The 13966-nt window shown below is 52.5% G+C and overlaps 1 protein-coding gene across 2 annotated transcripts in view; it reads right to left on the reverse strand.

Moving 5' to 3' along the window:
- Positions 1-13966, reverse strand: part of CHST15 (carbohydrate sulfotransferase 15) — an 89214-nt gene that overhangs the window by 16234 nt on the left and 59014 nt on the right. For both annotated transcript variants that reach the window (XM_070781053.1, XM_070781052.1), the window contains exon 6: positions 3338-3494. In XM_070781053.1, coding sequence (XP_070637154.1) covers positions 3338-3494 — 157 coding nt within the window. The remainder of the gene's footprint in view (positions 1-3337; positions 3495-13966) is intronic.

The raw sequence follows: 13966 nt of genomic DNA on the forward strand, positions 1-13966 counted from the left end.
CTGCAGTGGTCCCTAGACCCGGCCACAGGGGACAGCATTTCCCTGGAAGTGCGTCTGTGCCTTCATGGACAGAACCCCCCCGCACTGGCCAGGCAGGCCTCCTGCAACTGAGTCTGTCTTCCCAGGAGGGCTGGTCAGCAGCAGAGGGACCGTCTGGGGCAAGCAGGAAACAAACCTGAGAGGGCTCTGCAGGGGCAGAGGGGTGGGCAAGCCCTCCCGGTATCCTGGACACTCCTGTCTCACTCCAACCCCTCAGCCCCCACCCCCACCCCCTTACCAGTCAAAGGAAGTGCTGCTCACCTCGAATGACAGTTTCTGGTTCACGGAGCATCACTGCTAACAACCCAAGATAGGCTCACACCACCCCTCCCCTCATCTTTCCCCAGTACCGATCAGAGAATCAAAGTGGAATGGGGATAAAAAAGAGTCTTTAGGAGAAGTGCCCAGTATGTTTAAAATTTAAAAACATTAGAGCTGAGAGAGGCCTTTGAGTTTATCTGCTTCAGCCGGCTCTGGGTGGAAACACAAGAGGCCCAGGGAAGGCAAGGAGCCTGCCAGGGTCGGTTGGAGAACACCCACCAGAGCCTAGTCCCGAAGCTGGGCCCTCGCCCTGGGGACCTGTGCCCCCATCCCAGGCCGGGAAAGAGCTGAGGAGTGCGGTGCAGGGTCTCCCCTGACAAGAGCACACGAACCCCTCTGCTCCTCATTAGGGAATCAGTTGGAACTCTCCACCCGGCTTCTCCACTAGTTTCACAGACTACCCATTCACTCATTCATTCTGCAAATATTCTAGTGCATCCTGCATGCCAGGTTACATGCTAAGCAACGGGGATGTGCTGCTATGTAACAGACATGGCCCCTGGCCACGTGGAGTTTGCAATCTGGTGGAGGTGGAGCTAAACTGGTGAAGAACAATTATCTGTAATGGCCAACTGTGATCCAGGCTGTGGGGAAATGAAAGGTGTGGAAAGAAAGTGAACTGAAGTCAGGATTAAAGCAGGACCCGAAGGATGAGGAGCACGTATCAGGCAGGGGCGTGGGGTAGGCTCTGGAACCAGGTGTCCCCAAGACGAGTGCCCAAAACAACCCCTGGAGGGCTGCTGCACAGGCAGATGGACCGCCCCCCACCCCTCCCAAAGCTCCTGATTCTGGAGTCTGGGACTCAACCTGAGAGTATGCGTTCCCGACAAGTCCCCAGGGATGCCGATACTCTTGGTCTCGGACCACACCTGTGAATCCCTGCTCTGAGGCAAGAGGACCCAGCAGGGGAGGGTGCGGCTGTAGAGCAGTGATGGAGAGGGAGATGGGACGTGGGGAGCAGGAGGGCAGGCAGGCGGGACCGGCTCCCGGGCTCAGGGGCCAGATTCTGTGTTGATCCTTTGTGTGCGTCTTCCCTGCAAAACTATACACGCCAGCAGGGCGGCCTGGGATCCTACCTGCTCCTCTGTGCAGCCTGCTCTTAGGGGAGACACTGACTGAACCGCCTACCCCGGCCATGCAAGGTAGGAGCCACTTGCATGAGCTATCTTAACAACAGGTCAGGAACACGTGGTGAGGAATATGGAACTAACAAGCTACCACAAACCAGAATAATTCAGGAAGGGTCAAGAAAAGAGGAGATGCCAATCCATATGTTCTACCAACCTGCCAGAATCCTCCTCGCTGAAATCCATCTTGGCTGAGCCATGCACCCACCACCAGCTAGGATGGAGTCAGAGTGATTGGCCAGAGACAACTTGGAAACTAACCCCTTTACCACGAAACCTAAAACTTTGAGCCGCCTGGTGGAGCGGTTCTCCTGGGTTCCCTTACCCTGCTGCTCTCCACAGGGGCTGCTGCTGCTGCTGCTAAGTCGCTTCAGTCCTGTCCGACTCTGTGCGACCCTAGAGATGGCAGCCCACCAGGCTTCCCCGTCCCTGGGATTCTCTAGGCAAGAACACTGGAGTGGGTTGCCATTTCCTTCTCCAATGCATGAAAGTGAAAAGTGAAAGTGAAGTCGATCAGTCATGTCAGACTCCTAGCGACCCCATGGACTGCAGCCCACCAGGCTCCTCCATCCATGGGACTTTCCAGGCAAGAGTGCTGGAGTGGGGTGCCATTGCCTTCTCCGTCCACAGGGGCACCCCTTCCCAATAAAGTCTCTTGCTTTATCTGCATGTGTGTCTCCTTGGACAATTCATTTCCAAGTTAGACAAGAGCCCCCTTCCTGCAACGCTGTCAGATAAAATAGTCTAGACAACAAAGAAAAGGGAGGGAACCCTCTTGACTTCGAACCCCATCACACCTGGGGGTTCCCCGGCCCCCACCTCAAGCAGATCTACCACGTGGAGCAAGCCTGTGGACCACACTCGGGGGCTGAAGGAGACTTACCACTGTGGCAAGCCTGCTGAGAAGGCACTTGGGACAACCCAGGGTGCTGTGCAGTGCGAAACCATCCCTTAGCTACACCATGCTGAAGTCACCAGTAACAGCTTCTTTTACATGGGGAAAAAAAGAGGGGATAAGGAGATCAAACCAGTCAACCTGGAGGGAAATCAACCCTGAATACTCATTAGAAGAACTGATGCTGAAACTGAGGTGCCAATACTTTGGCCACCTGATGCAGCGAGCTGACTCATTGGAAAAGACCCTGATGCTGGGAAAGACTGAAGGCAGGAAGAGAAGAGGGCATCAGAGGATGAGATGGTTGGATGGCATCACTGATGCAATGGACATGAACTTGGACAAACTTCAGGAGATGGTGAAGGATAGGGAGGCCTGATGTGCTGCTGTCCATGGGGTAGCAGAGTTGGACACGACTGGGCGACTGAACAACAGCAGCAACCACAAGAAACATACAGCTATATTCCTGAAGGCAAAGGAGAGCAAAAAAAGAGGGATCGATGGAAAAAAATTTTGCATTAAGACTCAGTCGGAGAAGCACTGAAAGTCACTGGTGGGTAATTTTTTAAACCAACAAAACAATCCAGCATTAGAGAGAACACTCTTAAGACAATCAGAGAGTTGGGTCCTCACGTCTGCCAGTCCTAATTGCAGGGTGTGTTTCCGAGCCTTGCTAAATAATAATCTTCCTAAATGCACCCTCTTTCTTTTGCAGAGGGGGAGGAGTGAGCATTGCAACTGAGCCATCAGCGAGGAAGAAAGCAGGGTGCCAGCTGAAAGGGCCCATCAGCTTTTATAGATTTTACATCCATGAATATTTCTTTGGCATTAGCCACCGCTCAAAGGCATGGGGAGAGGCATTTGCACATTAAAACGCTTCTCTGTTTAAATGCTAAAATCCCCATCCACAATGCCCTGGCACAATAACCGCGGAGCAGCCCTTCCGCATACGCACAGGCATGGCGTTGTTGAGGGTGTTGTTGTAGACGCAGGCACGCAATGAATAATCCAGCATGCAATTTTCAAACAGCTGCAGAGCTTCTGTCACTTTTTCATGGAAGTCATCTGCAGATTTATTCGAACTTGCAAAGTAGAGATAGTCGGAGTACAACCTGTGAATAAAACAGATGGATCTTTTTACCCCCAGGAATGTGAAATCGCGCTATCTGCGTGACAATGGAAATCAGCAAGCAATTATGTTACTTCGTTCAGTTCATTGAGACACCACAGCTCTCTTCTTCCCTAGCCCACGAGCTGCTTCCAACCGCCCCTGCCCCGGCCAATCTCCCCACCCTTCACAGGTCCACCCACGCTCTCCTGGACGCAGGCACGGTCTACACGGCCCCAGGCAAGCCCCATTCATTTTTTCTGTGCTTTCCTCTCTTTTGGTCCTTTCTAGGCACCTTGGGCCAAGGCGGTTTTCACAATGAGTGAACTTTGAAACAACACCAGATTACAAAGACTGTACAAGAGCAGAGAGGCCATGAAAATTTTATGCCCCTTCCGGTTCCTATCTCCCCTGTTCGTGGCAACAATAACAGAACAGCTGTCGCTCTGCCAGTATTACAATTCTGTGTGAGATTCCTAGCCCATTCCAGACTCGGAAAGTTAAAGCAAAATTATGAAATGCATCCTTCTAGGTTGATAGGAATCTATTTTTAACACAATGTAGAAACATCTCCACCCCAGGTCTAACGGCATGCAGACACCAGTAGACCTCCACACGTGTCCACGCACATGGGAGCTGTTCACCCAGATCCCACAGCATGCACACAGGACCTGACAGTGTCTCTGTGTAACCAAACTGTTCTCAGGTTCCTCTGGGCCTTCTTCCCAGCTCAGCCTTGACTCTTAGACTTTCCTTGTCTGTCTCTGCATCCCCCAGTTTTAACAAGAATCCTGCCAGCTCGATTTAGCCATTTAGCCAGACTCTCCCCTTAACCCTGCTGTTTCCTCTTAGTTAGCTTCCCATCCGCCAACCCACATCCTCCTGGGCTACAAATTCCCACCTTTTCTTGCTGTATCTGGAGTTGACCCCGGTCTCCTTCCCCTACTGCAAGATCCCACCTCAGTGGTCCCTACACCTATAGCCCTCAATAGTCACCTTATCATTCTTTAACAGGAGTCAGAATAACGATTCTTTCTTTTCCCACAAATCCTTTGCACCAGGGAGTCCTCTGGTGGCTCAGATGGTAAAGAATCTGCTTGCAGTGTGGGAGATCTGGGTTCGATCTCTGGGTTGGGAAGATCCCCTGGAGGAGGACACGGCAACCAACTCCAGTATTCTTGCCTGGAGAATCCCATGAACAAGGAAGTCTGGCAGGCTACAGTCCATGGGGTCGCAGAGAGTCGGACATGACTGAGTGACTATGCTTTCACTTTCTCCAAATATATTGTATTGTACTTTAACACTACAGATAGATATTTCCTTTGATGATGGGATAATTCTTTTCTTCTATCAAATAAACAAAAGAATGGGCTTCCCTGATGGCTCAGTGGTAAAGAATCCGCCTGCCAATGCAGGAGACACAGGTTCAATTCCTGGTTCGGGAAGATCCCAACATGCCCCGGAGCAACTGGACCATGCGCCACAGCTACTGAGCCTGTGCTCCAGAGCCTGGGAGCCGCATCTACTGAGCCCACGTGTTGCAGCTAGAGAAGCCTGCACACCCTGGAGCCCGAGCTCCACAGGGAGAGAAGCCACTGCAGTGAGAAGCCCGCACACCCCAGCTGGAGAGTAACCCCCACCCGCCGTGATCAGAGAAAAGTCTGAGCGGCAATGAAGACCCAGCACAGCCAAAAATAAATAATAAAATAAAAGTAAAACAAAACAAATTATAACACTATAATGAGCACACCTTTGTTTTAAAGTCCTCAGCCCCAATTTCCCTTGTGGCCTTAACTTTTGATCCCCAGCTCCTATACTCTAAGTCATGGTGGGAAGGATGGGTATAGCATTAAATTCATCTGTAAAACAGGAAAACTCCTTGTGCTTTCCTCACGACAAGGTAATCCATATAAACCTCAAGGGTGAGCCTTGTTATCAGTTTCTCATACATCTGTCCAGAAATTTTCAGTGCACCCTCAAATATATATCTGCATATCTTATATTTTTTAAAAACACAGACGTATCAGGCTATATTGGATGGGATCAGATAATATATCTGTTCTTATGGCACTTCTCTAATTATTTAATTAGGGAGAATTTTGGACATTCATAAAAGTAGGTAAGATAATATATACACTGCAGCCAAACACAAACAGATTCCACTGTTGTAATTTTTTTTTCTTTTTTCTTTTTTCTTTTTTTGCAGTTCCATGCAGCTCAGTTCCTCACCCAGGGTTTGAGCCTGGGCCACGACAGTGAAAGCCCAGAAACCTAACCACTAGGTCACTGGGAAATGACCCAGCAATTTTTTACTTTAATAGAATTTCCAAGTTGAGAGTTTTCTACACCTCTTTTCACCTCTTCTCCTTTTTCTGCTGGCAGAGAGCTTAAGTCTTCCCCCCCTCCCCCCCCCCTTTTTTTTTTGAGTTTTTCAACACTTCCCCTTTTGTTTCTGTCTCATGCCTTTTTCAACACACACCTCCTGCCCCCCTCCCCGCCCCCGCCCCATGCCCAACACCCTTCACACACACTCAGCCCGGGGCTGCCTGGAAACCAAGCAGATGCAGACTGGCTCCCTGCTAGGCAGTGGCATGCCTCTGTCCCTCTCGGCTCCATACTTTCTATCCTCCCAGCATCTCCAACCCGGCTTCCCTCTTTCCAGTGAAGGAAACAGCAGATCTTACTAGGGTCTCACAGGTCTGGGGACTGTAGCTGTGCACCGCTGATTGCACCCAGGGCTTCCTTCTGGCTGTTGGCCACCCTCACCCCCCTACAGAGACAGCAGTGCCCTGGGGGCACAGGTGGGCTGCACACACCCCTTCTCCAGCACCCCTCCCCACTCACTAGTGAAAAGAAAAGAAAGTGAAGTCGTTCAGCCATGTCCAACTCTGCGACCCCATGGACTGTAGCCCACCAAGTTCCTCCGTCCGCTGGAGTCTGTAGCCCACCAGGTTCCTCCGTCTGCTGGAGTGGGTAGCCATCTCCTTCCCCAGGGGATCTTCCCAACCCAGGGATCAAACCCGGGTCTCCCACATTGTAGGCAGATGCTTTACCATCTGAGCCACCAGGGAATCCAAAGATTTCCTGACAACTAGAGCAGTTTCTCAGGGACTGATCGTCTTCTCCTCTGGCATTTGGTACAGTGCCTTCTGCATGGCCCTTTAGAAATCACCCACTGCCAGTGTCCAGAGAGAACACCTTGGAGAAGTAGTGAGGTGTCTGGAATCTGCCCACAGATTGCCTAGAATCCATGCACACACACTGGAAGGAGAGTGCTCGTACGTCTCAGCCTGGTCAGCCACGCCTCCAAAAGGACTTGCTTCAAGACTAGTCCTGAGAGATGCTCAAGCACTGGCAAGTAGATCTTCCCCCAGATCCATGTCCAGCCACGTACATGACCCCATGACACTGTGCTTGTCGATTACAAGCGGCCCCCACATCAGCTGTGCAGCTTTCCCTCTTCAAACACGGGACCTCCATCAAGACTGAGACATGGCACCTGTCACCGCAGGCTCAGTCACAGCATAAGAGCTGATGGATAAATGCCCGAAATCAGATTTGCGTGCAGCTCAAAGTGCAGTTGGGCGGCACACACCTGGGCACCTTGTAGCAGCGAGTCTGTTGGAGGCCCCTCCAGGCTCATGCCGTTTCCTGTGAGTGCTGCCAATTTACAGCTTTGCCCAGGAAAGATGCCGGGGGGGAAGTGACCGATGCCTCTGAGACTGTCATCAGAATCTGGACTCTAATAGGGAGCTCAAGTTTAGAGTCGTTAGCAAGGCCTCCCACACAACCATCTAAATCGGCTGGTAGAGCTGGAATGCTATCACATCGACTGCCACCTAAAATCCCAACCCTGGGCTCAGGCTTTCCACAGTGAGTTTATTTTGTGGTGATGACATTTCTTGTAGACGGGTGGCTCATAAATAAAACAAGAGTCTCTAAAACCTGGCTTAGTTTTAAACACAAAGTAACTTCATGAAAAATCTGCTGACTCCATACAATTCTTTAGAGATCCAGAAGTAACTCCAGCGGACAAACTGGGACATGTCCTCAGGTCCAGCCGCGCCAGTCCAGCCCCGCCCAAGTGAGAAGACTGATTTCCATCTGCCTGGGGTGCAGTGAAATGAGCTCAGGGCCCCACCTGCTGTGAATCAGGTGGGTTCATGGCCCTGAGCACCAGGCCAGGCCCACTTCCTCGGCAGGGTGAGGGGAGACTTCTCCTTCCCCTCAGTCCCCCAGGGACCCTGGATCTGCTCACAGGGTGGGCAGCGGGCTTCCCTGGAGCCCACACACGTGCCGAGATGCATGTCTGTACCAAGTCCTTCACACGCTATTTGAGCCGAGAACCTCCCTGCGCCCGTTTGGAGTCTACAGATGTCCTGAAAGATGCCCAACTCCTGACCACCAGTATCTGCGAATGGGATCTTATTTCAGGAATAAGGTCTCTGCAGATGTCATTATGGTGAAGACCTCCAGGTGAGAATGCCTTGGCCTTATGGTGGGCCCGAAATCCAAGGACTGGCATCCCTGTAAGGGGCAAGGACACAGACACATGGGGAGAAGGCCACATGAAGACAGAGGCAGAAACCGAAGTGTTACCTACAAGATAAGGATGCCAGGACTGCGGAAGACACTGGAAGCTGGAAGACCAGTGGAATGAACCCTCCCTCAGAACCTCCAGGAGGAGCTAAACTCGCCACCACCACCTTAACTTCGACCTCTAGCCTCCAGAACAATGAGAATAAATGTCTGTTTTTTCAAGCCAGCGCATTTGTGATGATTCGTTACGAGAGCCCCCCAAGAAACTAACACAGTCCCGAAACCAAATTCCTGAGGAGTCATTTCTGCCAGGACCTCTCTCACCCTGCGACCCTCGAAGAGTAACCTGCGTGTGCAGGAGGATGATGGCCATGTGGCCAGCTCCTCCACAAAGAAATAAGAAGGAGGACGAGCAACACAAGACCCTTACTTCCCCAGAGGGCACTATCTGAGTACCCATGAAGAATCAGGGGTAAGACTGTCTTGGATAAACAATACTATGATTTTCCCAGGTGGGCTTCCTAGGTGGTGCTAGTGGGTCAAGAATCTGCCTGCCAATGCAGGGGACACAGGAGTCAGACCTTGCATCCATCCTTGGGTCGGAAGATCTCCTGGAGGAGGGTGTGGCAACCCACTCCAGTTGCCGGGAGAATCCCACTGACAGAAGAGCCTGGCGGGCTGCAGTCCACGGGTTCGCACAGAGTCGGGCACGACTGAAGCGACTTACACGAGTGTGTGATTCCCCACAATTACTCTCTGGGGAGAAAGTCAGATAATGATTTTGGAAGAGTGCCAGTCACTTGGATGCATTAAGACCATTCAAAAAACGTTGAGGAGGAGAGCCGATATATCAAGAATAAGGCTCCAAACACACCTCAAAACACCGGAGCAGGACACTATGGATCATGTCCTCCACCTGCCTTTGTCTGTGGGACAACGTTAGCCAAAGAATAAGTTTAATCAGAGAAGTGAGAAAATGCAGAGACAAAGGAAACTAGTTCAACAAGACTAGATAATAGTAATGTAATCGTTAAGTCAAGGACCTTCAGTTCCTCCTCAAGGGCTGTAGATAATATTCTGAGCCGTACCCTGTTAGCTGTCATGTAGATACTGAAACCCCCACCAGGTGGAAGAATTTAACTACATGATGACCAGACCATCACCATGACGTAAGCTGCTGGAATTCTGAACACTGGCCTCAAGAAAATGGAGACAAACTGACCCTGGAACTGAAGATTAACTGTACCTAAAACATTCAAGATGACGCTGGTGAGATCACTGATGGCCAACTTCAAGATGACTGTCAGAGATGACTGTGCTGTTTCTGCTCGTACCTCCCTCCCTCCGTCTATAAAAGCTCTTACCCCTTGATTGGAGGGAGTAGGGGGTGGGGAGTGAGCCTTTGGAGAAGCACCCACTCCCCCCACCCCAGATGCCGGCATCCAAAATAAACTTTCCTTTCCACTAATCTTGCCTCTTTATTGGCTTTTGAGCAGCGAGCAGCCAGAGCCCTCTTTGGGTTACAGGCACACTCAAATAACAAGTGGAAGCATAACAAAATAAACCTAAATATTCATATTTTACTCTTTAAAAACCAACTGTGCAATGATGATGTAGGGGAAAGAGGCCAGCCTGGAAACTGCACGAGGGGTTTAGCTGACGTAAGTGCATAATGAATCATCACAGAACGGCAGGGACGCAAGCACCTCAGGCTGCTTTAATAAAGGCATGGCACTGAGAACGTTGGGAGGGTGTTGCTCTGTGCCACCCGGCCAGGTGAGAGCCCCAGAGGCCACTCGCCTTCAGGGCCGGGTGCCAGACAGCGAAGGGGAAGGAGTCACTTCATCTGGAGAAGCGAGACTCAGCAGGAAGGACGCCAGCTTCAACGGCTAAAAGGCTATTCAGAGCTGGGAGGGGACAGGTCCCAGACTCCTGAAGGACTGACCCCTGGGTAGAAGGTTCAGGAAGAAAGCCGGGTTTGATACGGGGGAACCTTTCTCCATCTGGGGCCGTCTGGCACAACGGGTGTGGTCCAGGCTGCAGGGGTAAGGGCTTCCCAGGCCGAGTGAGGGCCAGCTGACCCTGATCCCTGCCCTCAGCCCTGAGTTTTGGTGCTGCCAAGCCCCCTCCTGCTGAACCACCTCATTTTCTGACTCTAGACCCTCCCAAACAGATGGGTGTTACATTTGGCCAGAACTGTTTCCAACAGCTATTCCAAATATAAGACATTCCGTGCCTTCTGTGCTGCGGTTATTTTAGAAGGCTGCTGGGGCGGCCCTGGGACAACAGGCTTGCTCATGGGTGTGAGGTGTCTTTCCTGGGCAGGACAGGGGTCCTGGGACCCCAGCACTCCTGGAGAGGGGCATAGGAGTGGAGGTGGCAGGGGCTCCCTGAACCTGGTACCTCTGGAAAGAACCACGTCTCTTTCCAGGGGGGACAAAAGAGTGGCCAGCAGTGAGCTCACAGGTCTCACCATGCAAAATCTGGATGGTTACCCCAAGGTCACAGCTGAATTCATCCAACAACGGCAGGGCACTCCTCTGAGCCCAGGTGAGCAGAGTTGGGTGTATTGATAGTCAGGAAAACAAGGGTGGCCACTACCTCTTGGGCCTCTCCTCCAGCCAGGCTCACTCCAGAGCTGTATAGGTTGGCCTCCCAGAATCCTCTTGGTGTCCACCTGCTACGTGGCTGCACCTGGCTACTGAGGCCTGCCCTGTGCTCAGCACTACACGTGCAATCTCCCTCCCTGTTCACAACCAGCCGTTGGGATGTGTTCTGTCCTCTCCAATCGTGCAAAGTGTCCCAAGGTCACGGGGCCCAGGAGGCCCCAGGGCTGGGTCCAAAACAACCCAGACCTGCTCAACTCCAAAGCCCAGTGACCCGACAGGACCTGGCCCCAGGCTCATACTTTAGGGACGGAGCTGCAAATCGGCAGCTGGCCCGAGTTGGGGACTAGCCATCTGATGGTTTGGGGGTTTTGGTTTTGAAGTCTGCTGTTTTAGGTGCAGAGTGATTTGCAAGCAAAAGTCAGTTCTGTCACAGAACTACTTAATAAGTTACAGGAGACTGAAACGCAATCACACCTGTAACACAGCAGCAGACACCCAGGGTGAAACCTGATGACCAGGAAGAGAAAACGTGCTCGGCAACTGGAAATCCCAGCACAGCAGAGGCCCAGGTACCTCACGGCTCCCGTCCCTACTTCCCGATCTCTCATCCCGTGGATGAGCTGATACTCACTGGCCACGGCAAACAGCTCATTTCAGTTTACCACTTAGCTCCGAGACCATGACATGGCCTTCCTCTAGGTGCAGACTCCGCAGGTTCCAGCTCAAACGTCGCTACTACGGTGAGACCACCCCCTGTGGCTGGCTTCTCCTCCTTTTGTGAATTTTTTCATACTATGTTTTAAATTGAGAGATGATCCACACCCCATAAAATGCACCCTTTTAAACAAGCAAACAATGTAGTAGTTTTTGGTAAACGCACAAATTTGTGCAAACACCAGCACCATCTAATTCTACATTTTCATCACCCAAAGGGAGAGCTGGTTTTCACCGGTCAGTCCTCAGAGGGACCCAGGTCCCAAATCACTCAGATCCCCAAGCCTGAAAGGCCCACAGAAGCTGGAGCCTCGGTGTCAGGTCCATCCAGCCAAGTGCAGACCGTCAGAGGCCTGGAGCTCCTCTTCTTTCCAGCTTACTACTGCTCACCCCTCAGCCATCACAGAGAGCCATGCTTGGTGGAAAGACCCCAGGCAGATGCCAAAGCTGCAGACAGCTGACCAACAGCTCCTGGACAGGCCTACCTTGGGCCAAGCACTCCCCAGCCCTTCTGTGCCCCTGAAGTGCGTGCCAGCCAGCAACACACATGTGAAGGGTCACAGTTCATCCCCGGCAGCCCCCAAGAGTGGGCACACTCATGTCTTCCAATCCGCCCCCATAAGAGCACAGGGTTCCGCGGCTCCTGGAGGGTCTCGTGCACGTGGTAACCACAGTGCCAGCCAGAGCAGCCCGTCATTACTGTCCATTTGCTGGCACCCAGACCCAAATTCCTGATCGATAACTTCCCGACCTTTGACACAGTGTCATCAATAACGATAATATGTACTTTTCCTATGAGGAAAAAAACAGCCATTTAATATCGCTGGGACGGAGGCCCTTTGTCCGCTGACTCACGCACCATGAACACCTCATCGTGAGGAACGGTGAAGCGGGACTGGCCAGACCAGCTTATTCGGAGAAAACCTCTGAGTCACCCAGGTTGTGCGATGCTGGTGAAGCTCACTTTCTGCCAGAGAAAAACATACTAGGTTGGGGCCTAAAAAGGGTCCACAGGGAAGCAGGGCTGCCCGGGCTGGGCCTTCTCTTCCCCTTGAACATGAGCAGCGTTCTGGACCCAGCTCTGATTCTCTCTGTGCATCCAGTCGCGGGGCCTCGGTGAACCTCTGTGGGTGGAGGCCATGCCAGCAGCCCTCCACCCACGAGTCCCATGTGGCTCACAAAGCACTTTCACAGGAAATGTGCCCGAGACCCTGAGACCAGGGGAAAAGAGAAAAGGCAGGCGCCAAGAATGGTTGGGCTACCCCAGGTTACAGCAGCAGCAAGGCCAGGCCGGGACCCCCAGGTGGGAGACCCCACCGCGGAGCAATGGCCACCATCCCCACCCAGGCTGGCCGGTCCGGGACATGGGCCACCCTCACTCGTCAGCCCCCACACCCTGGGTGGGAGAGGCCCCCAACTCCTCCTGGCAGCCTAGCGTCGGCACCCCACGCCCCCACCAGCTTCCAATCTCTGCAGACAGACACACAGCAGGCTCTTCTTCCCCATGCTCCCCGGCACACAGAGCCTCCTTCTGCAAACAGTCCATGTGGGAATACTGAGGACTGCCAATGACTTTGTAAAAACTTCCCAAAAAAATAAACAGTGTTAAACACATGGGGGTTTTCAGCACGATGGCTTTTCTCCCACCAGTAACAAGATGAGATCCCTCCCCGGACGGACACTCCCAAACGGCCTTCAGAGGATGGGGCCTGTGGCCCTGACCCAGAGCGGGCCAGCTCCCTCTCCCTTCCCTGGCAGCTCACAGTGCAGCCTGATCAAAGGGACCTGGTGTCACCGTTAGGGCCCATACCAAGGTATGTCGGTGACACCCAGACAGGCAGCTTCTGAGAAGCAGAACGCCCAAATTCACCAGGAAATTAACCCGCGGCTTAGGACACTCCGCTACAGTCTTTCTGAAGACTGCTGCCTGGGATTCCAAAACCTCCAAGGTCTTAAAGAGGGAAAAGGGAGGAGGGCGAGGCCTTAGGTGGCGGGGGTGCGTGATGCTGCGGGTGTCATGACCTGTACATTTCAGCGCCACGCCCACCTCCACCGGATTCCATCTCTTGCCCACAAGGGAGTTCTCCTAATTTCCCTTTGAGCTCGTTTACATTAAAAATTAATCTGTCAGTGCTAGGGAACGGCCTGCTTTTCAGTCTTCATGCAAAATCTGCTATAGAGAAAACATCCCTCAGCCTTGGAATGCTAGAGCTCCTGTTCTGCCTGAGAACACGTCTACCGCACACCAGTCAATGCTTCCAGTGACCTGGAGAAGCTGGGCTGGTGCGAGGTTTTCAGCAGCGGCTGAGTTGCCAGAGAGACGCTCATCAGTAGTATGGGCGCACGACAATTTCAGAAGCGTCAATCCGGCTCATCTCCCTGCTCCACAAGCTGGTCCACGCCCTGGGTCAGGATCCTGCTCTCACCCGTGTGGACACAAGTGAAGGAGCTGAGTCCAGGCTTAGGCATCTACGCAGACTGGCATCCTTACTGATCACAGAACTCTGCCCAAGTGGGGAGCCTCCATCCTGCTCATGGCTCACAGGTTCAGTCCCTTCACCGAAAGACCTGCCCCACCCAAGGTTACACCTCCCCAGGGCAGACACAGCCAATG

This window comes from Bos indicus, chromosome 26 (assembly GCF_029378745.1).
Source record: "Bos indicus isolate NIAB-ARS_2022 breed Sahiwal x Tharparkar chromosome 26, NIAB-ARS_B.indTharparkar_mat_pri_1.0, whole genome shotgun sequence".
Classification (NCBI taxonomy): Eukaryota; Metazoa; Chordata; class Mammalia; order Artiodactyla; family Bovidae; genus Bos; species Bos indicus.